The sequence below is a fragment of the Pelodiscus sinensis genome, chromosome 19, assembly GCF_049634645.1.
Source record: "Pelodiscus sinensis isolate JC-2024 chromosome 19, ASM4963464v1, whole genome shotgun sequence".
Taxonomy (NCBI): Eukaryota; Metazoa; Chordata; order Testudines; family Trionychidae; genus Pelodiscus; species Pelodiscus sinensis.
In genome coordinates this window covers 19,604,506-19,632,189 of record NC_134729.1, presented here as the reverse complement: position 1 = coordinate 19,632,189, position 27,684 = coordinate 19,604,506, and the positions used below count along the sequence as shown (strand labels likewise).

At 48.7% G+C, this 27,684-nt stretch overlaps 1 protein-coding gene across 2 annotated transcripts in view; it reads left to right on the top strand.

Moving 5' to 3' along the window:
* The window catches only part of KLHL26 (kelch like family member 26), a 32,154-nt gene extending 21,254 nt beyond the window's left edge, over nt 1-10,900 (top strand). Inside the window, exons 2-3 of one of the 2 annotated variants that reach the window (XM_075902884.1) lie at nt 1-183; nt 5,215-10,899. In XM_075902884.1, coding sequence (XP_075758999.1) covers nt 1-183; nt 5,215-6,796 — 1,765 coding nt within the window. In that variant the 3' untranslated portion in view covers nt 6,797-10,899. Of the gene's footprint in view, nt 184-5,214 lie in introns of both variants that reach the window. The other variant, XM_075902886.1, reaches the window with a different exon arrangement.
* The last annotated feature ends 16,784 nt before the right edge of the window (nt 10,901-27,684 follow it).

Sequence of the window (27,684 nt, the reverse complement as noted above, 5' to 3'; positions counted from 1 at the left end):
CATGGCGGACAAGAACAGCGCCCTGAAATGCACGTTCTCTGCTCCTGGCCACAGCACCGTGCTCCTGCAAGGACTGGCCTCGCTCCGGGCTCAGGCGCAGCTGCTTGATGTCATCCTCACTATAAATCACGAAGCATTTCAGGTTCATAAAGTTGTCTTGGCTGCCTGCAGTGACTACTTCAGGTGAGACTCTGGCAGGAAAGCAGACCCAGGCAGCCCTTTGCCTTTCCCCCTCCGCCCTAGGAAAGGTGGCGGGACGCTGTTTGGGAAAATGAAGGGCCGGCTGCTCCCTTGCACCGAATCGGGTCTCACCGAAGGCCGTGGCATGACTTGTGGAGCGAGCTGCTAGGTGGTATTTAATTCTAAGCCTTCCTCTCCTTATAGGCTGCCCGGGCAGTGCTCTCTGCCTCTCGGGGAGGGAATAAAGCTCATGGCCCCTCACTCCCCCCAGCGATGGCTGGTCCAGCTCATTAATGAGAGTCACTGAGTGGCTCTGAGCTGGAAGGATGGTGGCCACATCCAGGGCCGGCCCGAGCCCTTTTGGCGCTCGGGAGCGTGGGCCGCCCCCGGGCTCGGCGCATGCGCGGGCCCGCCCCTGCAGAGTGTGCGGGCCCGCCCCCCGGGGCTCACGGCGCATGCGCTGCCAGGCCTGGCCCAGCTAGCACTGCTAGCGCACGCGCCGGGCCATGCAGGGCCCCGCAGCTGTGGGAGGAAGGGTGCTGCTGGCCAGTGCCGCGGGGCCGGCGCTGCGGGAGCCGGGCACACGGCTCCTGATGGCAGCGATAAGGGACGCCGCGTGCCCCTTACAGCTGCCATCAGGTGCCCCCCATCGGTTGGCGTCCTGGGCAGCTGCCCGGCTCACCCATGCTTCTGTCTGGCCCTGGCCACAGCCCCCAGGGGAGCAGTTAAATAGCACTAATGCAAGTGCTGGCTCGTTGTTTTCTCCAAGGTGTTCAGAACATCACAGTGGCCCCCTTGGTCGGACCAATGGTCCATCGAGCCCAGTCTGACCTGGGCCAGATGCTTCAAGGGGGAATGAACAGAGCGGGGCAGTTACGGGGGGTGACCCATCCCCCGTCGTCCTGGAACCTGGAGCATGGAGCTGCAGCCCTGATTGGCTTGGCTAATAAGCCACCGATGGGCCTATCCTCCATGCACTTGGCTAATTCTCTTATTTGAACCTACCGATACGTTTGGCCTTCGGAGCATCCCCTGGCAGGGAGTTCCACAGGGCGCCTGTGTGTCATGTGACGAAGTCCTGCTTTGTGTTTGTTTTAAACCTGCTGCCCAGTCAGCTCATCAGGCAACTGCCTGGTTCTTGTGTTATGGGAAGGGAAACATTTCGCTTCCCTAGTCCCCTTCACACCGGTCACGATTTTATAGACCTGCATCGTGTCCCTCCTTAGTCCTCTCTTCTCGAAGCTGACTAGTCCCAGGCTGTTTCACCTCTTGTTACTAGCGCTGAATGGATGGGTCCTTCTAGGATCCCTGGGAGGCAGGGCAGGACTGTCACCCTCCTGCTACAATGCAGAAGTGAGGCAGAGAAATGAGCTAAATTGCCCTAGGCCAGACCTGGAGTGAATTTGGGGCAAAGCAGGAAGTCAGACTCAGCCCTCCTCAATCATTAGCCAGAATCCTCACCAGGGGGCCACCCGACCTCTCTATTAAACTGTTACAGCGCATTCCAGAGCGGAATCTCGTCCTGGCTGGGAGAGGGCAGCTTCAGATGCTACAGGTACTGGGGATGCCCCAGGTGTTCTGATCCCCATGGGCCGCAAAGAGTCTGAGTTGCACTAGAGTTCTTGCTGAACCGCCTTTCGATCCTGGCAGCAAAAGGGGCAAAGGGCCAGCTGGCGTAGTTGGCAGTTCCTGCAGGGACTTAGCTGCTGAATCCTGATGACCAAAAACACCAAGCACCGTGTGCAGGGACGTGTGTCTGATTTTTTTTCCACCTCGTGTTGCTGCTCCAGGCTGCCTTGTGTGTCTGTCATCTTAGCCATTCCAGGAGCCGTGTTGTTTTATTTTCCATTAACCTGAGCCCTAAAGGTTTATTGCTCTCCCTAACAGGCAGGCAATTAACGACGGAGACGATCTTCCTCCAAATGCTAATCGCGCCATTTGTATTCGTAAACGCTGTATGTGGTGCTGCTGCTCGGGAGTTTTCACTGTCGCACCGTAATTGCCTCGTAGGTTTCTTTTAGAACTTCTGCTGTGCTAAGAAGGGCTGTTGTAGAGAACAATGGTGGCAGAGTCTGCTTGTTGAAGAAAATACCCTGCTTTTTATTCCGAAAGGTGTTTGGAGGGGAGAGAGCAATAAATGCCTCTTTCGTGAGTGTCTGTAACCAGTATTGCAGAACCGTGACACCTTGGACGAGAATTGCATTATTCTGCCTGCCTGTTTCCTTCTTCGCGCTCAACTTCTCGACCCCACATATCTGTATGCCTCCCACGTGGCTCCAAAGCCGCCTGTTGCGCGGGGAGATGGTTATGTAGCAGGGTTGTAATGTAATGCAGCTTTCTCTTGCATACACCCAATACCAGTGAATAGTATTCTGGTCACTGGCCTATGGAAGACCCGTTTTATCTCCCACTGCTTCGATCCCTCTGCTGTCGGTGCGCCCACAGTGGCCTGCACCACTCCTTGGGACAAAGCGTGGGGAGGGAGATTGCACCCCCCTTGCCTCTGAGGTCCCCAGCTATTGTTTTGCGCCTGTGTCTGACTCTTTGAGGGTACCGCGTCAGTTTCCTTCTCGCCAAGATGCCTCAGTTGAGGTAGCCGAACTCCTCCAAACTGCCAGATATTTTTGAGGTCGGGGTGGGGCCCTTTTCCCCTTCCTGGCCCTTCTAGGGGATACCTCTGCTGCGAACTAAGGTGTCACTGGAGTGCGGGTGTGCCAGGCAAGCCGGTTTTCCTGAGGATCGTGGGGGTAGCCAGAGCAGTGAAAACATGGGAGCCCGGGCTTGCCTTCCCACCACATCTTCCCTGCTGCTGTGACCCGCCCTAGCGAAATGAAAGGCAGTGTGAGTATTCCACCAGGCGCGACAGCCACATCCTAACCTTTCTGGGCCGGCTCCTGCCCTGGCTGCCCTGCAGCTCCCTGGGGATACACAAATCCAGGATGGTGGAACTGGGAAGAGGGAGGCAACGGGGCCAGTTGGGGGATGGCAGGCCTTATAGTTGGGGGAAGCACATCTTCATTAGAAGCTCTTTGGACCTTTACGCAGCCTGGTTTTGATGAAGCTGGCTCCTTCTGGCAGCCTGTTTGCAGGAGGCCTTTGATCACCGGGGCCCCTCTGGCAGTGCTAGTTGGGGCATGTGTCCCCAAACAACCTTTGCACTCAAGCTTCCCCAGAAGTAACCTAAACCGTGCCCAAGTTTAATGTCAACTGAGAAATGCTCCCCGGCTGCAGCCCCATCACGTCCACAGAGTAAGAATGGGGGAAATGCTGGATTGACCTGGTAGTCTGCAGCTCTCCACTCAGCACGGCCAACCCGTGGAATAGAGACGCCTCCCACGGAAGTGATCCAAGGCCTGCTCAGCCGATTTGCTCACAAATAGATGTTGTGTTTAATTGCCGGCTAGTTCTTGACCACCTCAAATAAAAACACTGATGGTCCTTTAATAGGCTCGGTCCAGACATTTCTGTGACTGTAGGGTTGCCAGGTGTCCGGTGTCCGGTGTCCTACCAGACAGTGCAGTGTCTGGAATTCTCTGATTTTTCCGGCTGGGCACCGGACAGAAGCCTGACATGGGCGGCACTGCCAGGCTCTTGCACATTCACAGCTGGGAGGCGGGGCCGCAATCGTCGCTGGGTGCCTCTGGTCATGTCAGAAGCCTGGCGGGACAGGTGGAGTGGCTGGGAGTTCCAGCCACTCCCCCTTCCCCCACCAGGCTTCTGTGCAATCACAGGCTCCTAGTGGCATTCGCGGCTGGGAGGCGGGGTTGCGATCGCTGCTTTTTTTACTCAACCAAAAAAATACCGGGTGTCCGGTATTTTTTGGGAGACCATCTGGCAACCCTAAGTGTAAGACTCAGCAACGGCTGCCCTGTGCTCCTACAGTGCTCGATATGGCCTACGTGCATGGGCATTAGCCACAGGCAGGCGGTCTCTGTGACTGGCCACCAGCCTGCCCTCTGCAGCTCTCACAATTCCTAAGTGGAATGTGACCCTCCAGAAACATCAGATCCTTGCCTTGAGATTTGCAGCCAATTGCAAAGTGCTCCTCATGTCCAGAATCTGAAAGCTATTAATGAGTTCATGCACAATGCAATAGGCCAAACTGAAATCCGGTCCACAGCACCCGGCTACATGGAAACCCAACGCATCATCCAACCTCCAAAGGCCAGCACCTGCAGAAATTGGGGTGCTTCTGTTGCATCCACACACACCCTCCCATTTGCATTTGCTAATCAGGAATCTAGTTGTGCAGTAACCTGGTTGTTTTTACAGGTCCATTAGAAGTGACTGTTGCTAAAGCCACCAATGTTTCTAAGCCCCGAGCATATGTTTCTTAAGGTGCTTTTGTTGTTTGTTGTTGAAAATCATCAAATGAGGGGATACGTTTGTCAGGCAGTTTGTATTGTCTGCCTTTATGGCGGAACGGTTAGTTCACTAGTTAGGGTGCATCTACACAGGACCCTAAACTCGAAATAAGAGATGCAATTTGCGCCACACAAATTGCGTCTCTTATTTCGATTCTATTTCAAAATAACTGATTTCGAAATTTGGCGCATCTACACAGCGCCAAATTTTAAAATGATGCGTTAATTTGAGACATCCCTTAACCCTTGCAGAATGAGGGTTACAGGGATGTTGAAATAGCACACCCATTATTTCAAAAAATATTTCAAAATAACAGGCGGCTTGTTAAGACTTGGCGTAGCTATTTCGGGGTACCTCCGGTATCCCAAAATAGCCACGCAGTATAGCTGGACTGGTGCATCCCTTCTCCTTCTGGTGTCAATGCAAGGACTGAAACCTTATTTTGTAACTAGAATATCTCATTCTTATCTCCATGCTATGTACCGTGTATAGTATCTGTTCTTTTATCTGAGTACCTGTTATTTTGAGCTCCCATTTCTCTTGTGCAGTTAGGCCTTTCAAGACATTGTGATTTGATTACCAGCCTGCACCCCACTCCCCAAAAACCCTTGAGGTAGGCAGCACATCACTTTACTCTCTCACATTTCTCTTTGTGTTCTTGATCTTCAGGGCCATGTTCACCGGAGGGATGAGAGAAACCAATCAAGATGTGATTGAACTGAAAGGGGTGTCCGCCAAGGGACTGAAACACATAATAGACTTTGCTTATAGCGCCGAAGTGACCCTCGATCTGGATTGTATTCAGGATGTGCTGGGTGCGGCTGTCTTCCTCCAGATGGTGCCTGTGGTGGAGCTCTGCGAAGAGTTCCTGAAGTCTGCGATGAGCGTGGAAACGTGTCTTAATATCGGGCAGATGGCCACCACCTTCAGTCTGGCTTCCTTGAAGGAGTCGGTGGACGCCTTCACCTTTAGGCACTTTCTTCAGATTTCCAAAGAAGAAGACTTTCTGCACCTGCCCCTGGATCGCCTGGTCTTCTTCTTGCAGAGCAATAAACTGAAGAGCTGCAGTGAAATAGACCTCTTCCACGCTGCCATCCGCTGGCTGCAGCACGACCAGTCCCGCCGGGCCAACGCCAGCCAGGTGCTCTGCCACATTCGCTTCCCGCTCATGAAATCATCCGAGCTGGTGGACAGCGTGCAGACCCTGGACATCATGGTGGAGGACGTCTTGTGCCGGCAGTATCTGCTGGAAGCGTTCAACTACCAGATCCTGCCCTTCCGCCAGCATGAGATGCAGTCTCCTCGAACCACCATCCGCTCGGACGTCCTGTCCCTCATCACCTTCGGCGGCACCCCGTACACCGACAACGACCGGACCGTGAGCGGCAAAGTATATTACTTGCCAGACACCAATGTGCGTCAATTCAAGGAGCTCACGGAGATGGAGGTGTGCAGCAGCCACGCCTGTGTGGCGGTGCTTGACAACTTTGTCTACGTGGTAGGGGGACAGCACCTGCAGTACCGCAGTGGGGAGGGCGCGGTCGATATCTGCTACCGCTACGACCCCCACTTGAACCAGTGGCTGCGCATCCAAGCCATGCAAGAGAGCAGGATACAATTTCAGCTGAACGTCTTGCACGGCGTGGTGTATGCCACGGGTGGGAGGAACCGGTCGGGGAGCCTGGCCTCCGTAGAGAAGTATTGTCCCAAAAAGAACGAGTGGACCTACGTGTGCTCCCTCAAACGAAGGACGTGGGGGCATGCTGGGGCCACAGCGGGAGGGAAGCTGTACATATCGGGTGGGTATGGCATATCTGTGGAAGACAAAAAAGCCCTGCACTGTTATGACCCCACAGTTGACCAATGGGAGTTTAAAACCCCAATGAACGAACCCCGAGTCCTGCATGCCATGGTGAGTGCAAATCTGAGGATTTATTCCCTAGGAGGGCGCATGGACCACGTGGACCGTTGTTTTGATGTATTGGCTGTGGAATACTACGTGCCTGAAACTGACCAATGGACAACCGTGACCCCGATGCGGGCAGGACAGTCGGAAGCTGGTTGTTGCTTGCTAGAAAAGAAGATCTATATTGTGGGGGGGTACAACTGGCACCTGAACAATGTCACGAGCATCGTGCAAGTGTATAACACGGAAACAGATGAATGGGAAAGGGACCTGCATTTCCCAGAGTCTTTTGCTGGCATAGCATGTGCTCCCGTTGTTCTACCACAAATAACAACCCAGAGATAACCAGGTGCGACTGGGCTGGCTGCAAGACCCTCTCTTGCATTGCATGTTCTCAGGACTGTGCATTGTCTCTTTGTTTGCAAATAACATTGTGTGTTTGAGGGGCGGGGGTTTGGGGGAGGGAAGGAAGGAGGAAAATAGCTTTCACCCCCTTCTCCAGGAAACCTCCTCCTCCTCTTCTTTAGCATCCTGGCAGCTGTTCTTGTCGGCCAGTTAGACTTAACATGCTGCAGCTAGACAAGGCTCCTTGGTTTTTTGGGGGGGAGGGGGAGATGCATTACTTTGCCCATCTTTTTAATGCCCTTGCATGTTGCAGACCGTAACCGCTCTGCAGTGGTGCTGAAGTGCCGTGGGAGGTTTAGATGAATTCCCATGTGATTTCATGAATGTTTCCTGGTTCCCAGAACTCATTGCTGTGTGTAGGCTTGTGTCCTCTTGTTTTTAACAAACAAAACCAAACTATAACATACTGACCTCCAGAAGCAATAAGGGGATGCTGGGAAGGAGACAAGATGGGGGGCTTGGCTTCCCAAGATGTGATTTCCCCCCCCCCCCCCCCCCGCTTTCCTTTTGACTAATAGGATACAGGCAGTCCCTGACTTACGAACGGGTAACGTTCCGAACACCTGGTTGTAACTCAATTTGTTCGTAAGTCGGAAAAACCCTTAAATGCGCTGCCTGCGCTGTTTGAAAAACTTGATGTATATGGTTCTCAACTCAAAAATATTGTAATGGGGCTAATGGGAGGTTGGTCATAAGTACGGATGGTCATAAGTCGATGTGTTCGTAAGTCAGGGAGTGGCTGTACAGGGTATCTCTGACCACTGAGGTCTGTGTTGATTCTGTTTGCTCTTTGCCAAACAGGACAGTTTAATCAACCTTCTCCTCCCACTCCTCCAGAGAGCCGCATCATGTTCTACTCAACAAAACTCCCCTTTCATTAGGGCCCCCAGACTTTACAACCCAAACGGCCATGTTGGCAGCTCGCCAGGAGCTTGAGTGTGTTGCTAATTGAATCTAAACATGCATGACTTTCATCATGGCCACTAAAGCATGTGACAGGCCCAGCAATAAGAACCCTGGTGGTGTAATCCATCTGCATGCTGAGGATGTAGGCAGAGGGCACCGCTCCTTCCTGTTTGAGCTCATTTCTTCCCCGCCCCGGGCAAATTCACCCACACTGGGTGCTTGTCCTCCTGCGAAAAGGTTCCTTTGCTGCCCCATTTATGCATAAGAAATGTCCGCTCCGAATACCGCCGAAATCTGTGAAATGTAAAGTTCTCTTGCTCCCAGATCTTTAAGTTGTTAACTAGAGATTCCTTTTGAGGACTTTGTGGTGTGTGAAATATATTTGTTTTCTGCCGGCAGAACTTCTCAGTGATCTTCTTTGTCAGGTCAGTTTTCTAAGGAGATGGGCCTTTTGGGGCACTGGAAGTTTCTCCTTTTATCAGGAATATTGTGTCAAGGGCTTCATTACCTTTCTTTTTTGGTGTATGCAAAACTTTGAGAAGCAGGTTCTGGCATTTCTGTAAATGCTAAGTTGTTACCTTTTTAGAGGGCGTATAAAAATCTGTTTTGCTAACGTACCCTTGCTCAGGCCCAAGTGCTGAAGCAGAATTCACATTCATTGGGAGAGATTTCTCAAGGATTGAAATTCAAACATTTGCAGAAGCGATGCAGAAAGTTACCCGGCTAAGCCCCAGATCTGACACATTCACCGTGAAGACGACCTGGTGAAAAATTAAATTCTCTGGTTTCATTCCTTTTTTTGGCCACCGGTGGAGGCTTTATTTTTATTCCTTCATTTTGCTGCAAGATTCCAAATTCTACGGGTAAGCTCCACGCGCTGGCGCTGAAGTAGTTTGCTACCCCATCTCGCCTCCCCTTGTGCCGATGTTGCTGCAAAAAAGGGCTTCTTGCCAAGAAATTGACACCATTTGAGAGGAAAGAAATGTTAATAGAAGGACTAAAGCAACCAAATAATGGAAGCCCTTTTATTAATATACCCTCCCTACGTGTGTTTATCAGTCGTTAGAAAAACCCAAATGTAATCTGCCTTTTTTTCTTCCAGTTGCAAAGTCCACGTAGCTTTGCATGGGGTTTCCTCTCAGAGGAACACTTCAATGCTCTTCCTTATTTTTTTTCTAACCTCATATAAATACTATTTCTAAGTCAGCAATGCAGAGCCAAAGAACAGCCCTCTGAAAACAAACCCAGGGGAATATTCCTAATGTTCACAAACTACCCTACAATAAACAAACCAGAGAGCCTGCATGAGGGATGACATAGGAGCCCGGTGCTAAGGAAAAAAATTTTTTTTTTTCATTTCAAGTTTCGATGGTGGTGATTAAATTGTTGCAGGGGAAGAGAAGAGAAATATACCTTACAAACTATGAAGAAATACATTCTTGGGCTTCTCTTTTTAAAAATTACTCTTGTGGAGGGGAAAACCAGTTTAGAAGGGTGGCTTCCTTGATAGAGAGAGAGAAAAAGTCAATCCACAGTGTGCATTAATTAAACAGACCTGCTGAATTAGCCTACTCACTTGTATTCCCCTTCCATTCCCCCATGTAATCGGTGCTAAGGGGAGGGTTCCTGATTCTCTTGCTGGAGGTTGCTAGCAGAGCAGGGACATGCACCATCTCTGTGTTAATGGAATGTTGTTTTTATAGATCTATATACAAATACAATTATTTTTCATAACGTTAACTTCCAAAATTTTAGCTGTTCCTAATGGAAAAGAAACTAGCTGAACTCTTGTGAAAATGTGTATCTTGCCTACCAGTAATAAAAGTGGTTCCGCTCATGTATGATACCTAGCAATGGCTCTGAGCTCTTCTATGGCCTAAGATCTGTTACCCTGAAAAACAACTTGGTGGTTTGCTGGATAGAAGCAACCTGACTATATATGGGGTCTCTTTGAGGACCATACTGCTTTATTCCCAGGGTGCACAGCTCAACAAACTTTGAGCCTCGAAAGGACTCAGTGACGGCAAAAGGTTCAGTTTCCTGTATGCATTCTGCTACAAGTCTGTCAGCTGGGACGGAGTTTGCTTGGAAACCATCTACCTACTTCCGAGTAGCATGGACCTGTTTAGATGCAGATTTCTCCTCTCCTTTGCCCTGATCTCGTTAGCTTTAAAAGTCTCAGAGGGGGAGCCAGGTTAGTCTGTAGCTTTAAAAACAAATAGTCCTGTGGCACCTTAGGCTACGTCTAGACTGCATCCCTCTGTTGACAGAGGGATGCAAATCAAGCACGTCGAAATTGCTAATGAAGCAGGGATTTAAATATCCCTTCATTAGCAAAACATGGCTGCCGCATTTTTTTTGAAACAGCTTTTCAAAAAAAACAGCAGTCTAGATGCGGATCTGTCGAAAATAAATCCTTTTTCGACAGATCCTGTATTTCTCAAAAAGAGTGGTGGCCATGTTTATGCTAATGAAGCGCGGGATATTTAAATCCCTGCTTCATTAGCAATTTCGACGTGCCTAATCTACAGGGCTTGCCAAACCGCGGTGAGCCCCGCTCGCCAGCCGTGCTGTCTGGCAATCTGCGCATGCACAGATCGTCCGAACCCAGCTCTTCCGGGTTACACTCTACTCGCCACGGGCGAGTAGATTGTATTATTTGTCAAGCCCTGCTAATCTACATCTCTCTGTCAACGGAGAGGTGTAGTGTAGACACAGCCTTAGAGACTAACCAAAACATTGATCGAGTATCATGAGCTTTCGTGGGCAAAACCCACTTCCTCAGTTGAGCAGAGTGGAGGAAAAAAGGGGGACCCTCACAATTTATAACAGAAAAAGAAGGGGGGGGGGAGTACCTGTCAGTTGTAGTGCCAGTGCTAATGAGGCTAATTGAGTAGCATCCCATACGTAGCTTTTGATGTCCACTGGGTGTTGAATGTAAGGAGAGCAGGTTTTATAATGGGCTGTCCATTGCAGGTCTTTGTTCAAGCCAGGAGAAAGAGTATCACATTTGCGTAGTTCCGCACTCTCTCTCTGTAGTTGGCTTGTGAAATTCCATTGTAGAAGAATGGCTACTTTTAATGAGTGCCCAAGCAGGTTAAAGTGTTCTCCTACAGCCGGGGTGGGGAGCCTTTTTTGGGTCGGGGGCCGCTGACCGGCAGAAAAATCAGTCAGGGGCTGCACACAAGAGAGAAGCAAAAAGAAAAACCAAACCCTTGCAGACGTGGCCCCCAACTGAAGAGAAAGATGCTCCCCACATTCCTCTCTCGCACTAGAGCCAAGGGGACCCAGGCTAGTAGATTTTGTACACTCCAGCTGGGGCTGGAGCACCAATGCGGGCTCCCCAGTGCTGGGGGGGAGGAGCCCAGAGTCTTGGGGGCTAGATCCAGGCAAGTCGGGGCCACATCCTTCCCCCAGGCCTTAGGTTCCCCACTGTTGCCCTACAGGTTTCTGCGTAAAAACTTAAAAAATAACGAATAGTCTAGCAGCACCATAGAGACTGACAAAAAATGTAGAAGGTATCATGAGCTTTTGTGGGCACAACCCACTTCTTCAGATGAATCAGGTTTCTGTGTGTTCCCATTTGTGGTGTCTGATTTGTGTCCATTTATCCTTGGTCATAGAGACCGTTTGGCCAGAATCCATGGCAGAGGGGCATGCCTTGGCTTTGTGCCGATAATAGGACAGTCAGTTTGATGTGGCAGTGAAGGGCTCAGAATAAATATGCAGCTAGATTTGCCCAGAGTGTTGGGGGAGAGAGGACTTGCTTCCCGGTTTTGTAATTCTGGTAGAACTACTCCTTGGCCACCGTTTGGCTGGTGGAGCCGCACTCTGCGTGAGCAGCCGTTGGCCTGGCAGCCTCTCCCCGCAAAGAATGAACAAAGCCAGACAAATGTTTGATTGCACTCTGAGTCATTTGTTGGATTCAAAGCAGCAATAAACATGACAGGGATAAACCTGACTTGGCACGCTTTTAAATACGCTTGAACAGATGGGGAGCGGGAAAAGCAAAACGTCATTGGCTCTAGGTATTTGTGCAGCACGGGTATGTCCCAGTAGGGGCTCGTGGCACTACCAGGAGAATAGTCTTTGACTTCTCACATTTTATGGGCCTCAAAATGTACCTAAACCTGGAATGAAAAATGAGACCTGTTGGCTGTGTCTGTGTCACACAGCAGTGTCACCTAATCCTGTCCCAACACGGCCAGCTTTGTCATCTTACTTTCATTTCTCCCTACAACAAAACTTCACGAATTCTCACTTCTCAGCTCCCCAGGGAGGCTATGGATCGGGATGTTGTGAAGATCAGGATTTTTAACAGGGTTCAAAAAAGAGCTGGATCCATTCATGGAAGTTAGGTCCATCAATACTTATTAGCCAGGATGGGTAGGAAAGGTGTCCCTAGCCTCTGTCAGAAGTTGGGAATGGGTGACAGAGGAGGGATCACTTGATGTTTTCCTGTTCGTCTCACTCCCTCTGGGGCATCTGGCATTGGCCACCGTCGGAAGACAGGACACTGGGTTAGATGGACCTTTGGTTGACCCAGTGCAGGCCGCTCTTATGTTCTGCTCACAAATACATCCCCAGCTATCTCACCCCAATCCTTAGAAGTGTTGACAGCAGGGAATCTTTCTTTTTTGATTTAGAATGAATAAAAGCACTTTTAGTCTTTTATGCTACTTCTGAGCATCCTGCCAATTATTTAAGAGGACAAATGCCATACATTCGTCTCACCCCCTTAGCAAATCCCAGCACATGAATTCAAACGTTTCCACAGCTGTTCACTGGCCAGTTCCTCAATCCCTCTCCCCCTCATCAGAGGCCAAATGAACCAAAGGAGCCTGCAGTGTCCTCTGAAAGTCAACCAATCCTAGGGCCTCTACTGAGAGCGTCTTGCCAGCCAACCCTTTTCCGCTATAGCTACAGTGATCTAGAGTCGCTTGTTCTGCTGACCAGAACTGTGGCAGCATATCATGGGGAGTTGCCGTCTGATGAGAAGTCCTACTACCAAAACTCCATTTCTAATCATACTGATCTCCTTTGTAACGCACTTTGAGATCTGCTGATGAAAGCTGCTCGTTTCTGAAACAAATGATTCAGCTTTCGCTACCTTTCTTTTTCTTCAGGCTAAACGATTAAAATATACTTAACGATGCACCACGGTGTTGGTTTGAAGTTATGTTTATGAGCAGACTTAAGCGACCAACTTCCTTAAGTTACGGTAGCCCTCCCGTAGTTAGTGTGAATCAACAGGGTTTCACTGTAGGGACCAGAAGAGGAGATTGGAAAAGACAAGATAGTGTGACCTAATCAATCTAAAGCTCTGTTTAAAAACAGTGGGGCCCATCCTCATATTTCAGCTGGATGTGGGTGCTTTTCCAGCAGTGCCTCCTAATATTGTCTTTGTGGATGCTTGATCATTTTGACCATATTTCAGGAGCTTGTAACTACCTCTCAAGGTCTCTTCCAGCTTTACATTTCATAGAGTCGTAGGTTTGGAAGAGACGTCGGGAGTTCACCGAGTCCAACTCCCTGCCCAAAGCAGGACCCAACTCTAACTAAATTACCGATGGTTCTATCATTCTATGGTTTGCTTGGGAAGAAACTTAATCTGCAAGGTTCTTACCTGGGCATTGTTTTTTTAATGGAAAAACAACCTCCCCTGATTTGCATTTTGTTGTGGGGACTCTTGCATTGGACCATGCATTTTAAACCATGCCTGGGCATGTTACACTCTGGATCCTTAAGCTTCCTGGTTTTCCATCTTCATCCCAAACTACTGATTGAATTTTAGTAGCACAAATCTGTCACTTTTTTAGTGGAATATTTAAACTGGAGGGATCACACAATGAAATCTGGAACTATATTTAGGGGCCAGTTGCGATTTTAAGATCATGACAGTTCAAACCCTGCACGTTCCACAAAGCATGCAAACTCTGCCTGAGGTCTCGGCTGTGGGTCTGGCAAGGAGCAGCCTGAAGACAGCTGCCAAGCTAACTTCATCCACAGCCTGAAATTAGATTCAGCTTGTAGGAAGGACAAAGGGTAAAGATGTAGTGTCCAAGGACTAGACAGCGCTAGGAGCCCAGAGTTGGGAACAGAAATGGAAACCAGACTGACTGCTACAGCAAAAATCTACTGTTTATTTACTGCAAAGAGAGCAAATCAAACCCACTTGGCTTGGTCTTGGAGGGTTTGTAGCTGCGATTTCACACCCAGGTCCCTGTCACATAATTAGGTAAAGAAATTTCTGTGGCTTCTTTAAAATAAAACCTTGTTCTCTTGTTTATGCAGGCCAGGGACCAAACTCTCTGTTTCTGGTTACACGGGTTTAAATCTGGAGTAATTCTTTTGAAATTGCTGGATTGACTCCAGATTAACACAATCAAAGCAGAATTTAGCCGACTAGCGATTGGTATCTTCTTCCACACATTGCTTGAGAATTGTACCTAGGGGCTTCTTACATATGATTATCTGATAATATTCTAATCAGGTCATTGCTTTGTGTTTCTGTAGGCACAATGTTGTTTTGGTTTAAGGGCCTCATTTCCCCCTAATCGGCTACAGGTTGAAGCTCTCTAGTCTGGCACCCTTGGGACCTGACTGGTGGCGAAGGAGAGAATTTGCCGCAACAAGAAAGGTCGATATTGTCTAGCAGCACAACCAACACTTCCATTGCTTCCTGGGCTCTTAGAAGACATTTAGAGGTACATTGAGAGCTAGAGAACACAGAGAGCCAGGACTGGTAGCTATAAACAAACTTTATGGGACTGCGGGAAACTTGGCTACACCCATGATAAGTGGACATCTGGCTAACTCAAATCATGCTAGGCCCTGCATGATGCCAGACCAGAGAGGTTCAACCTGTCATGTGAGCCGTCTAGGATCTGAAAGCTGGAATCCTATTAAATAGCAGCCATTCATCTTGCTGAATGGAAATCTTCTTTTCCGCGTCGGGGTGTTAATGGCTGCATTACGCTTCTGGTGCCTACATACATTTGTAAACGTCACTGAGGGCTGAAGGAGACCAACTTCGTTTCGTGATGCTGCTAGAATGCGCGGAAAGGATTTTTGCATTAGACATGCGTATTGGCACTTTCCTAGGAAGCGAAGGCAGTCGGATGCCACCGTGATGGATGCATAACCCCCGAGATGGAAATGCTTTCTAGGTCAAGACTCCTCCTGTTGAGATCTGGATCATAAAGCGATTGGTGAGAGAATCCACCTAACGGACTAAATGGAATTTGGAGTTGGAAACGATTGAATTAAAAAAGCCTAAATAAGGCCACCTCTCTCCTCCCCAAACCTGACAAATGTCTATTGATCATTACTCATATAAAGTAGGACAGTCAGCGTGTGTTGCCTGCCATAACCTTTCTCTGCTTACCATATGGCTGGGGGGCTTGTTTGAGACTTACCATAAGAACAGCCATACTGGGTCAGACCGAAGGTCCATCCAGCCCAGTATCCTGCCTGCAGACAGTGGTCAATGCCAGATGCCCCAGAGGGAGTGAACCAAACAGGGTAATGATCAAGTGATCTCTCTCCTGCCATCTATCTCCACCCTCTGACAAACAGAGGCTGGGGACACCATTCCTTACCCATCCTGGCTAATAGCCATTAATGGACTTAACCTCCATGAATTTATCTAGTTCTTTTTTAAACCCTGTTATAGTCCTAGCCTTCACAACCTCCTCAGGCAAGGAGTTCCACAGGTTGACGGTGCGCTGTGTGAAGAAGAACTTCCTTTTATTTGTTTTAAACCTGCTTCCACTGTCAAGACCTCAGACTTTTAGGCCTCCATAGGCAACGGGAAAGCCGTTGTTTGTCGTCTAGGGCTGCAGCTATGGGGTGGGGTGGCGGAAGCCAGTCTGTAGCAGTAACGTGGACAATACGTCAACCTTTGCACCAGGGCATAGACACCATTTTGTTGGAATTCGGAAAGAGTAAACCGTGACCCTGTAAATTCCTTCCTGGGAGAGTTTCTGGCAGGAGATTTGTGACTTACTCCGCTGTGGTTTATGGCTCGCTGTTTGGGGAATGTGTCACGCACATCATGCAAGTGACCAAAGCGGCAAATATGAAATACAGATACAGGTGACCCCTGCACTTACGACCTAATTGGTTCCTGGAGAGCCATTGTAAGTCGAATCCTTATTTCCCATAGGCACAATGTTATAAATGGCGGTTCTGTCCCTGGAAATCTATTTCATACCCTGAAAATACCAAAGTCAACTATGGAAATGGAGGAAAACGAAACTAAATAGTTCAAATCATGCACAAAAATAACTAAGAAGTGAAGAGCGATGTGGTGGAGATGCGAGCAGTTCAAGCAGCAGCTGCAGACTGGCAAGTCTGATGACTTCGTACGTTTCCTGTTTTGGGTTGATGTATGGAGTCTGCGTCGTACACCGTCGTAAGTGCGAGCTGCGGACGTAAACTGGGGTTTTTAGGAGCTATCTCGCATGAAAAAAATGGTTGTAAATGCGGGGGGTTGTCAGTCGGGTGGTTGTAAGTCCAGGTCGCCTGTACAGCGGTCAAGATTCCTCACTTCAGATACAAAAATGATACAGGCCTACAAAGGCGATGATCCTTTTCAGTATATCATAACCTCTCCAGCGATGCCTTATATGAACCATCTTGCATAAAGCACCTCTCGGTTATACCATGTTCATACCCTAACCATATTTCCATAAAGCATATGGAATGCCATGTCCCCTACCCCACAGAGATTCCTGCCAGAGGCTTGGTCGCTCACCAACGCGGAGGCAGAATGCCTAAAATCCCCTTTTGGCTTTGACGACGAGGAGTCCTGTGGCACCTTAGGGCATGTCTACACTAGGAAATTATTTCGAAATAACTACATTTGAAATAACAAAATCGAAGTAGCGTGTCCACGCTATGAGGGACCCTCGAAAAGACTCCAAGGCAGGCTCCGTTAAGGTAGATGTGCGATCTTGATTTAGAGCCCCAGTAAGCACTGGGGAACAATTACTTCAGATTACTCTGGGGGATAATTATTGTGAAATACCAGCTGTGGAGTGTCCACACTAACACTATTTTGAAATAAGCGTTATTCCCCGAAGAAAGCAGGCGTACAGATTTTGAAATAACCAGCCTGTTAATTTGAAATAACAGGGTCGGTAGTGTGGACACTCCACTGATTATTTGAAATAACTCCCTAGTGTAGTCCAGGGCTTAGAGACCAACAGATTTCTGCCCTAATAAATGATTCGTCTGTAAGGTGCCGCAGTACTTCTTGTTGTTTTTGCAGATACATAGAGGCCCGCAGATCTGTGGATATCTGCTTTATATCCACGGGTATCTGCAGCTATTAATGTGGATATATCCGCAGCTCATTTTTGTGGCTACAGATGCAGCTGTGGATACAAATTTTGTATCTAGAACCCTACAAATTTGGGGCTACCCGCTTTCTATCCATGGGTATCTGCCTCCGCGGATATGGATGTGTATATCTGTGGCTCATTCTTGCAGGTATGGATGTGGATACACATTTTGTATCCCTGCTGGGCTCTACAGATACAAATTAATACAGCTACCCCCTGAGACTTTTTAGTATTGGTTATGCAACCTCCAAATATTACCAAACACTGGCCTGTCATCCATAGGTGCTTTTGTTCCCAGGTTGCCTGAAAACGTTTTGGTGTGCAACATTGCTAATATAATGCAGATAGCAATGTCTTTTAAAAGGTAGGTGTCTTGGCAGTTAGACACCAATGCTCTGAGGTGATGTGCCTCAGTTTCCCCTTCCACACAGCAGTCTCGATTGGTTAAACTTTCTCTGCTGTGCCAAGTGCTAGCCTGTTTACAGGTGCTATTTGAGCAGCAGTAGCTTTATAGGACTTTCTTGTTACCACTCCTAGGGTGCGTCAAGACTACATTCCTCTTTCAAAAGAGGAATGCAAATGAGGGAAATTGAAAATGCAAATGAAGTGTAGATTTACAAATCTCACGCTTCATTTGCATAATCGCATCTGATCACTTTTTCGAAAAATTTTTGGGAAAACAAAGCAGTTTAGATGTGGTTCTTGCGGGGGAAAAAACCCTGTAAACCTCATCTTTTTTCAGGAATAAGAGTTCTTTTGAAAAAGAGTTGGTTTGGGTTTTTTTGAAAGAACTGTGTCTAAACTGCTTTCTTTTTCAAAAAAATCTTTTTCAAAAAAGCGACCGGACGTGATTATGCAAATGAACTGTGAAATTTGTAAATCAGCGCTTCATTTGCATTTTCGATTTCCCTCATTTGCATTCCTCTTTCGAAAAAGGAATGTAGTCTAGACACACCTCTAGTCCGTACCAGAGATTTTTCTACAAATCATGCACATTGCATTTTTAAACAGATTTGCCACTAGTATCAGTTTTAACCTACAGAGTGTGTAGTAAGAGATGTAAAATTACCAGCAAATTCATGACCAGGAAGTGCATCCAATTATGATTATCGTACCACACCTTCTGGCTAAACAGATCAGTTTGTTCAGTGTTCATTGAATCTTTCAACTTCAGTGTGTGTTTAGATACAGGTTTTCCTTTCCCTTTAGTAAAGGTTCTCAGTCCAGGTGTGTCTCTGGGTAGGCCTGTACACAGGAATTTCTCTGTGTGTGGGGGGTGTGCTTTTCTTGTAAATGTGGACTGCAGAGGTGTGAATGCACCCCCCATGGTCCTCCAAGTAAGTGGGGAAATCAGCCCCAGCCTTCCCCCCACCGGCTAGGCCATGCTTAGTTGGGAGATGTTGGGGGGGTGTTTTCACACCCTTCGCTCCCCCCTGCATATAGGCCTGCTGGGGTTTTCGGGAGGAATGGGTGAATGAAGACCTTGTATGTTACTGACCCACCCCCTGTGGAGTTGCATTTCCTTTGCAGGGTGAAACCCATGCAAAGAATACACCTCCTCCCCTGAGTTTATGTTGATCACCCCTTCACTCAGTGCTCGATGCCTGGATGGTGGGGAGGGATCTCCTTGCCTGGGAAGTGACTGTCACGGCCCCGTCATCAGGGGCTTCATTCGAGGGCTTGGAGGCCATGTCTATACTGACAGCTGTAAAGCGCTGGCACTTATGGTGCTATTCCCAGAGTGCAGCCGCGAAAACGCTACTGGGTGCCCACACTGTCCGCCTCCAGTTTAGGGAGCGGTGGATCCTGGGCGGTTATCCCACAGTGCCCCGCTTCCTCTTCTACTGCAGGGGAACGCGGGGCAGGCTGGTCCTGTCCCAACGCCCCATGGGGCATCGCTTAGCCTCCCAGCAATCCCTGAGCTTCCGTCCGCATTTGGCGCCATCTTTCAGTGGCTTCTGTGCTGTGCGCTCTGCCTCCCTGGGGTGCGGGAATGGATCCCCAGCTGCGGATGGGTCTCGCCAGCACCTCACCCGTGGCAGGGGAGTCATTCCTGAAGCGGCAAAGTGATAATGAAGAGTCTGAGCGGCATTTGCACGCCACGAGATTGCTTGTGGCATTCACAGAGGTGCTGGCCACAGTGGAAAAGTTGGAAAAAGTTTTGGGCTCAGGGAACAAGCCCTAGTTGGTGGGATCCCACCATCATGCAAGCCTGGGGTGACGAGCAGCGGCTGCAGAACTTCCCAAGGAGGGAAACCACTTTTGTGGAATTGGGTGCTGAGCTCGCCTTCACCCCGCAGCGCAAGGACATGCGTATGGGAGCTGCCCTGCTGGTGGAGAAGCACATGGCGATCGCACTGTGGAAACTGGTTATTCCAGGCAAGTTTTGGCTCGGTCACCAATCATTTTGGAGTGGGAAAGTCGACCGTTGGGCTCCTGCTGATGGAAGGGTGCAGGGTTATCAGTCGCATCTCGCTCCGAAAACCTGTGACTCGGGGCAAGGTGCGTGAAATTGTGCCTGGCTTTGCACAGTTGAGCTTCCCAAACTGCAGAGGGGTGATCGGTGCCAATTGGAATGTGCGTGCCATCCGACCACCTAATCTCCAAGTACAGTCGCCCACAAGCGGTATTTCTCCACGGTTCTGCAGGTCCTTGTGGATCACTGTGGGCGTTTCACAGATATTAACGCAGGCTAGTCTGGAAAGGCGCACGACTCATGCATCTTTTGGAACGCTGGCCTGTTCCAGAAGCTTTAAGCGGGGACTTTCTTCCTGGACTGGACGATCACTGTGGGGGAAGTGGAAATGCCAGTTCTGATCCTTGGAGACCCTGCCTACCTCTTGATGCAGTGACTCGTGAAGCCAGACACATGGAGCCTTGACAGCAGCAGCAAGGAGCGTTTCACTAACAGGCTGAGCAGGTGCAGAATGACTGTGGAGTGTGCTTTTGGCTGTCTGAAAGCCCGTTGGCGATGTTTGTATGGGAAGCTGGACCTGGCCAATGATAACATCCCTCTAGTTATGACTGCAAACTGTACCCTCCATAATATTTGCAAAGGGAAGGGTGAAAGCTTTACTCAGGGATGAACCGAATGAAGCACAGTGCCTGGAGGCCAGGTTTGAACAGCCGGAGGCCAGGGCTATTAGAGGAGCACAACATGGGGCTATAAGGATCAGGAATGCCTTGAGGCAGCAATTTGGTGCTGAAAGTCAGTAAAACTTGTTGCTATGCATGGGAGTGCAATGGCTGCATTACTAGGGGGCTACTCTCATTGGTCCATGCGCTGGTCTTAGCACTGCACCAACCTTAGCTTTGCTGGGGTACGCGTGCTTGCTTGCTTTCGTGTAATGGAATAAAGATTTCTTTGCAACACATGAATTTTATTTATTAAACACGAGAGCTACGTCTAGACTTCCCCCTCTTGCGCAAGAGAATCTGCAAATGAGGCGCAGCGTGAATATCGCTGCGCCTCATTTGCATACTTAATGAGCCGCCATTTTTTGCACAAGGGGCTTTTGCCCAAAAAAGGAGCCGTCTACACGGCTCCTTTGTGCACAAAGCCCCCGTCTTGTGCAAGAGCTGTTCTTCCTGGGAAAAAAGCGGCAGAACGGCTCTTGCGCAAGAGGGGGGTTTTGCGCAGAAAGGATCTATGTTGATTGCGCCTTTTTTGTGCAAAAGCCCCTTGCCCAAAAATGGCGGCTCGTTAAGTATGCAAATGAGGTGCTGCAATATTCCCTGCTTCGCCTCATTTGCAGATTCTCTTGCGCAAGAGGGGGAAGTCTAGACGTAGCCAAAACGTAAACCTAGGACAGCAACGAAGCATGAAACAAACATTCGCAGGGAGGGAGGGTGGTGGAGCCTTCTTGTGCAGCGTGGTCCAAGAATGTCGCAGATTTGTATAAATCCACGGTTCATATGCAGGCTGCTGTGGAGGGAGGTGGGTGGCCCCCAGGGACAGAGTGGTGCCCAAATTGCACTGGCAGGGGCGGCGGGTGTGTATTGGAAAAAGTCCCACAGCTGCTATGTGTGCAGCGCATCCAGCCGGCTTGCTTGCCTCTCGATAATGTTGAGGAGCTGCTGCATGGTCTAGCTACTATAGAGGCTACTGCTCTCGTCAACTAGTCATACTCAACCGGCCAAAGAACCCCATGTGGCTAGCGTGTTGGACACCCCGGAACTAGAGCCTTCACAGTCTCTCAAAGGGGACGAACTTTTCCATCACATCCCCAGATTCATTCTAGGTTGGGCACGACCCTGCTCCACGTATGGATTTTTGGGGAGATGGAGCCCCCTGCTGTGGGGTTCTGTCTCTTCCACTCCACCATGGTGCTTCATGCTTCCTTGGTCTGTTTCATAGCGAACATCTGGGCTTCCATTTCTGTACGTTTTATGTTCCAGGGCTAATTTCTGCCTGGCTGTGTCTGCTTGTAGTTAAACACTGGAATAAATTGCATAGGGCAGGGCTACTCAACATGCAGCCTGCGGGGCGGTTTGCGTTTACGTGGGGCTCAACACGTGGCCCGCGGGTGGGATCTTTTGAACACTGGGAACACGCTCCACCACGGCGAGGCATCTCCCAAGCAGGGTGAGCATTGAACGATGCAATCGGACAGGCTGGCTGGAACAGACGGGTACAGGGTGTCGGCATTTCTAGCCCCCAGGGAGGAGGTGCCGGGAGCACTGGGTCATTGTGTGAAAGAAGCTATTTGCATATATTTGCATACGTATTTGCATGTATATGCAACCACACTTAAGTTGTGGCCCTCAGCATGTGCGGTGAGTACATTGTGGCCCCTGGGGCTTCCAAAGTTGAGTAGCCCTGGCCTAGGGAGGTTGTGGAATCTCCATCTCTGGAGTTATTTAAGAGCAGGTTAGACAGACACCTGTCAGGGATGATCTAGATGGCGCTTGCTCCAGGGGCCTGGACTTGATGGCCTCTCGAGGTCCCTTCCAGTTCTAGTGTTCTGTAATTCTATGCTTCCATTTCCTTCTCAGCCTCGAGTTACTTTTGTTGCATGGATCTCTGGTGAGCTGCTTTTTGCTCCTCAGCTTCCATCTGTTTCAACTCCAAGGCTGTGTCTACCTTGATGCGATCTTGCACCAAAGCAGCCGCTTTTGCGCAAAAACATGCTGCCTGTCTACATTGGCGGGGAGTTCTTACTCAAGAACACTGATGTTCTAATGTGTGAAATCAGAGCTTCTTGCGCAAGAACTATGATGCTCCTGCTCAGGAATAAGACCTCTTGCGCAAGAGGCCAGTGTAGACAGGCAGCAGGAATTTCTTGAGCAAGAAAGCCCAATAGTTAAAATGGCCATCGAGCTTTCTTGCGCAAGAGAGCGTCTACACTAGCACGGATGCTCTTGCGCAAAAGCACATGCCAGTGTAGATGCTCTTTTGCGCAAATACTTTAACGCAAGAACTCTTGCGTTAAAGAGTATTTGCGCAAGATCATGCCACTGTAAACATAGCCCAACTGTCTCCTGTGTTCCTTCTGCCTGGAATCTCTAGATCCAGCTTTTGGGCAGCTTCACTTTCACTCCTTTTGCTGGTTTTCCTGGCCCTAGTTCCTTTTCCTGAAATAAGCAAATAAAAAATACCAGGGAGGGAGAGGAATTATTTAAGCTTAATACCAATGTGGACACAAGAACAAATGGATATAAGCTGGCTAGTAGGAAGTTTAGACTTGAGATTAGATGAAGGTTTCTAACCATTAGAGGAGTGAGGTTCTGGAACGGCCTTCCAAGGGAAGTAGTGGGGGCAAAAGATCTATCTGGTTTCAAGATTAAACTAGATGGGTTTATGCAGGGGATGGTTTGATGAGATAACATGATCTTGGTAACTAATTGACCATTCATTATCAGTGGGAAATAGGTCAATGGAGGGATGATAGGAGTTACTATAGAGAACTTTCTGGGTGTCTGGCTGGTGAGTCTTGCCCACATGCTCAGGGTTTAACTGATCGCCATATTTGGGGTCAGGAAGGAATTTTCCTCCAGGATAGATTGGCAGAGGCCCTGGAGGTTTTTCGCCTTCCTCTGTAGCATGGGGTACAGATCACAGCTGGAGGATTCTCTGCATTTTGGGATCTTCAAAGTATTTGAAGGCTTCAATATCTGAGATATAGGTGAGAGGATTATTCTCAGAGGGGTGGGTGAGATTCTGTGGCCTGCACTGTGCAGGGGGTCAGACTAGATGATCATAATGGTCCCTTCTGACCTTAAAATCTATGAGTCTATGAGAAAATAACAAGCCAGTTACAACACTTTGTCTGTTCTCCAGCCACCATGCTCAAAACACTTAAAATCACCACCAGGATTTCCAGGCAACACGCTGTGTACCCTATCCTACTCGACGCTGCCACCCCTGGGAAGTTATCTGAGATGCTTAGACATGACTGAGTCCCCTCTGCCAGCCGGGGCCCCCTTTTCTCTTGGTTTCACTAGCTGGAGAGCATGGCTCAGTGAGAGCAAGAGAAGAGGGGACCCAGGCTAGCAGGGAAGGGGATGCAGTGGTATCTACAAACCTCAGGTGACTTCCCAGGGGTCCTGATTAAGGATGCAATACTGTCGTCGATTAACCGATAAGCAAAAGCGTATCGGTTAATACTATAAATTACACGCATTGCCCTCCCCCCTTTGCCAGTAAATTTTTTAGCAGGCTGGCCAGCAGCCCGGCTCAGTCCTGGCCTGCAACCATTCTGGGACCTATCTCTGCTGCGTCTCTGCATTTAAAATGTATTAGGAGTCAGGCAGGCAGCCAGCCTGGCTCACGCCGGGTCTGGGACCGACCCCCGCTGCAGCTCTGCATTGAAAGTGCATTAGGAGCTGGGTGGGCAGGCAGCTCAGCTCAGTTCCAGCTCACGCTGTGTCTCCTTCCCGCTTCAAATTGCTGTCGCATTTTGTTTGCCCTTAAACCGTTCAGCTCGGCAAGGAAGAAGCAGTGATCACGCCAGGGTCCCGCACCAGTTTTCTGCTGTCCGTAGTGCTGATGAGGAGGAGGACAGGTAAAACCAGGAAGTTAAGCAATGTGAACCAAATGGAAATACTCTTCTTCCAGGAGTGTCCCTAGAGGGGCTTAGGTGGGCATGTGCCCCTCAAACTCCTAATCGGAGGTGTTTTTTTTTCATTAGCGGCGTCTGTTCATTTTGCAGAGGCATCGAGTACGTTCTCGGAGCTTATCCATGGCATGATTGACGCTCGCTTCTTCTCTCCTGCCTCAGTCTGAGTCAAGACCTCAGTGCGTCTGCTTTGAGTAGGCCTCCGCTGCTGCGGCTAGTTTAGTATTAACACCGGTGCGGGTGTTCCTGGCCTTCGCTCGGCTTCAACAGTCGCCGTGACAACGGATGAATCCCTGTGATTGTTGGTACTCTCACGGCTCAGGCCAGAGGGTCACCTCAGGGAACCAGTCTCTGCATTACCCTGTCAGAAATCAGGGTAGTCAGGAATACCAGCCCCTCTTCAGGGGGGAATAAAATCCAGATCATTTACAGGGGTTGGTTCTGGGGTCGGTTTTGTCCAACGTCTTTATCGATGACTTGGATGAGGGGATGGATTGCACCCTCAGCAAGTTCACAGATGATACTAAGCTAGGGGGAGAGGTAGATACACTGGAAGGTAGGGAGAGGGTCCAGAGTGACCTAGACAAATTGGGGGATTGGGCCAAAAGAAATCTGATGAGGTTCAACAAGATCAAGTGCAGAGTCCTGCCCTTGGGACGGAAGAATCCCAAGCACAGTTACAGCAGGCTGGGGACCGACTGGCTAAGCAGCAGTTTGACAGAAAAGGACCTGGGGGTTACAGTGGATGAGAAGCTGGATATGAGTCACCAGTGCGCCCTTGTAGCCAAGAAGGCTAATGGCATATTAGGGTGCATTAGGAGGGGCAATGCCAGCAGATCTAGGGAAGGGATTATTCCCCTTTATTCAGCACTGGTGAGGCTACATCTGGAGTATTCTGCCTAATTCTGGGGCCCCCATTACAGAAAGGATGTGGATGCATTGGAGAAGTCCAGCGCATGGCAACAAAAATGACTAGGGGGCTGGAGCACATGAACTACGAGGAGAGGCTGAGGGATTTGGGCTTGTTTAGTCTGCGGAAGAGAAGAGGGAGGGGGGCTTTGATAGCAGCCTTCAACTCCCTGAAGGGGGGTTCCAAAGAGGCCTAGAGCAGGGGGCTGGACTTGATGACCTACCATCCCCCCTATCCCAGAGTATCCCTGTTGCCGTTTTTCAGTGAGATCCCCAGTGTGCTTGGACACTGCTTAAGGTGGAAAAAGGGGCAGCCAGTCCTAGCAATAAGATTCATCGCACCTGCTCATCCTTTTGTCAAATACATGGCGCAGCATTTGCCGAGGGAAGGACGAAAGCTGACACTGGGCTGAACGGCCTTCTTGCCAGAGCCTTATTGCAATCAAGATTCATTTTGGCTGCCAGGCCATGCTCTCGGCTGTAGCCCAGTCCCCACCCACACCTTACAATGTGCCGCTAGGAGTGGGCGAGAGACTCCAGAAGCAAGACAATGTGTGAATTTTTTTGTAAAGGGAATTGAATAACATTTTAAAAACTATTTATTTAAGAAGTTTTAAGCAGTTGACAAATACTTGCCATGTAAATAGGAGGAAGAAAACAGTTATCCCAACAGTTTAGCTTTTTTTGAGAGAGAGACGTGTCGGAATAGAGACATCAGCTCTTTCTGTCTCACAAGCTGTTAACGTATTAGGTGCTGCAATGAGTCTCGCTCTAGAATGTCGTTGCTACTGATTTTATTAAGTTTAACATATTTAGCAGACCCAGCAGGTCCATCGGATGTTCATATTCAGGAACAATTGGACAGGTGTGCTAGTTATTTTGCAGGCCAGTATATGTTGAATATTGAAGATAAGGTAAGCAGATCTCTATCTGTCCACTGACTGCTTTGCCAGGTATGTAATCGATGTGTTAATTTTCCATAACCACAACCGCCCATAATTTTGGAGCCATTACTCAATGGTTGGAGTAGTTTTTCTTTTTCCCATAAGAGTGTTCCACAGCTACTATTTGCAGCTGAAGGGCTAATTTTTCATTTCTTCATGTGTAACCATTTGCATTAGGAAGCCCCTGCAGGATTACCGACGGGTGATTACACAAATTATTTAAAAACCATGGAATGTGAGCACAGGCACAAAAACCTTCTTGAGCCATTGTAATTCATTCTCCCAATAACCTAACAGGACCACACACACAAAAGCAGTCAGGTAGCTCTTTAAAGACTAACGAGATGGTTTATTAGGTGATGAGCTTTCATGGGCCAGACCCACTTCTTCAAATCATATTCTGAAAGTGAACTAGCATGACCAAGGCCCGACAAATCAGTGAATCTACTCATCAGTGGCGAGTAGATTTCAGCCGGTCGCCTCATTCACCGGCGGCGCGCGCATGTGCAATGTGGGTCTTGCGCATGCACAGCGCGGGGCTGGCGAGTAGATTTCGCCGCCGTTTGTCAAGCCCTGGGCATGACCATTATATAATAGAGGGATACAATGAAAAAAGTAAACAAATTCCAAAGTAAGGAATCAGCTACATAGAACAGAAGGTGGGGGCGAGGGGACAAGGAAGAGACAAGGAGGGAGGAAATTGCTTATTGTAAGAGTCAATTAAGTGTCTAATCTGGAGTTACTACAAATATCAAAAGGTGGGGAGGCTGTCTTTGTAATATGTAAGGTACTTATCATCTATATTAAGGCCCATTCGCAATGTGTTGAATTTTAGCATAAATAAAAGTTCTGAAGTTTCCCTCTGGACTACTGAGCCAAAGCCACTTGAGAAAAACATTGTTGGGGGGAAAAAAACCCTGTGTTCCCCCACCATATGCCATCAGAGAATCAGAAGTCGGGGCCATTAAAGGCTCTGCTGCTTTTGGGGTGCAATCTAAGCAAGCGGTCGTCTCTCACCCCCATCTTACTTCACAAAAGGAGAAAGGAATTTGAACTAAGTTTCATCTTTAGCATTTAATCTTCTGATGCCAATGTCAGCAGATTGGTCTTTAGGTCTAAGGATGTTTGATATTCTCATGGGTATTAATCAGTTCTTCGATTGGGGGTAACTCTGCAAATCATTCCCACCCCTCCCAAACAAAAAATAAATGCATGTGGTTAATGAGTCTTCGTAAGTCACAAAATATCCATGTGCACTTAGCTCTGCAGATGCATTATGCAGCTTGCACTCTGTTAATATCACTGTACAATCAGTTCCATTTACTTTGCTGGGCTGTATTTAACGAGATAGTCTGCTGTTTATCTAATTATTTATTCCTGTTCTGTAATACATCAGCTACTATGTTATAAATCAACGAGGGGTTGGCAAATGGAACTTAAGGTAAAATATTACCTTGCTATTAATAGTAATAGGCTCTGCTTATAGAGGCATAGTTTCATCCATCCATAAAGGTGGATAAGTATTATTCTCTCTCCAAAAGGAGAGGCGGGGAACTGGGGCACAGAGAGATGAAGTGAGTTGGCAAAGACTGCATGAAGAGGCAGTAGTGGAGCGAAGAATGGATTTCTGACTCCTAGGTCTCTGCTCTGATCAGTCAACCATT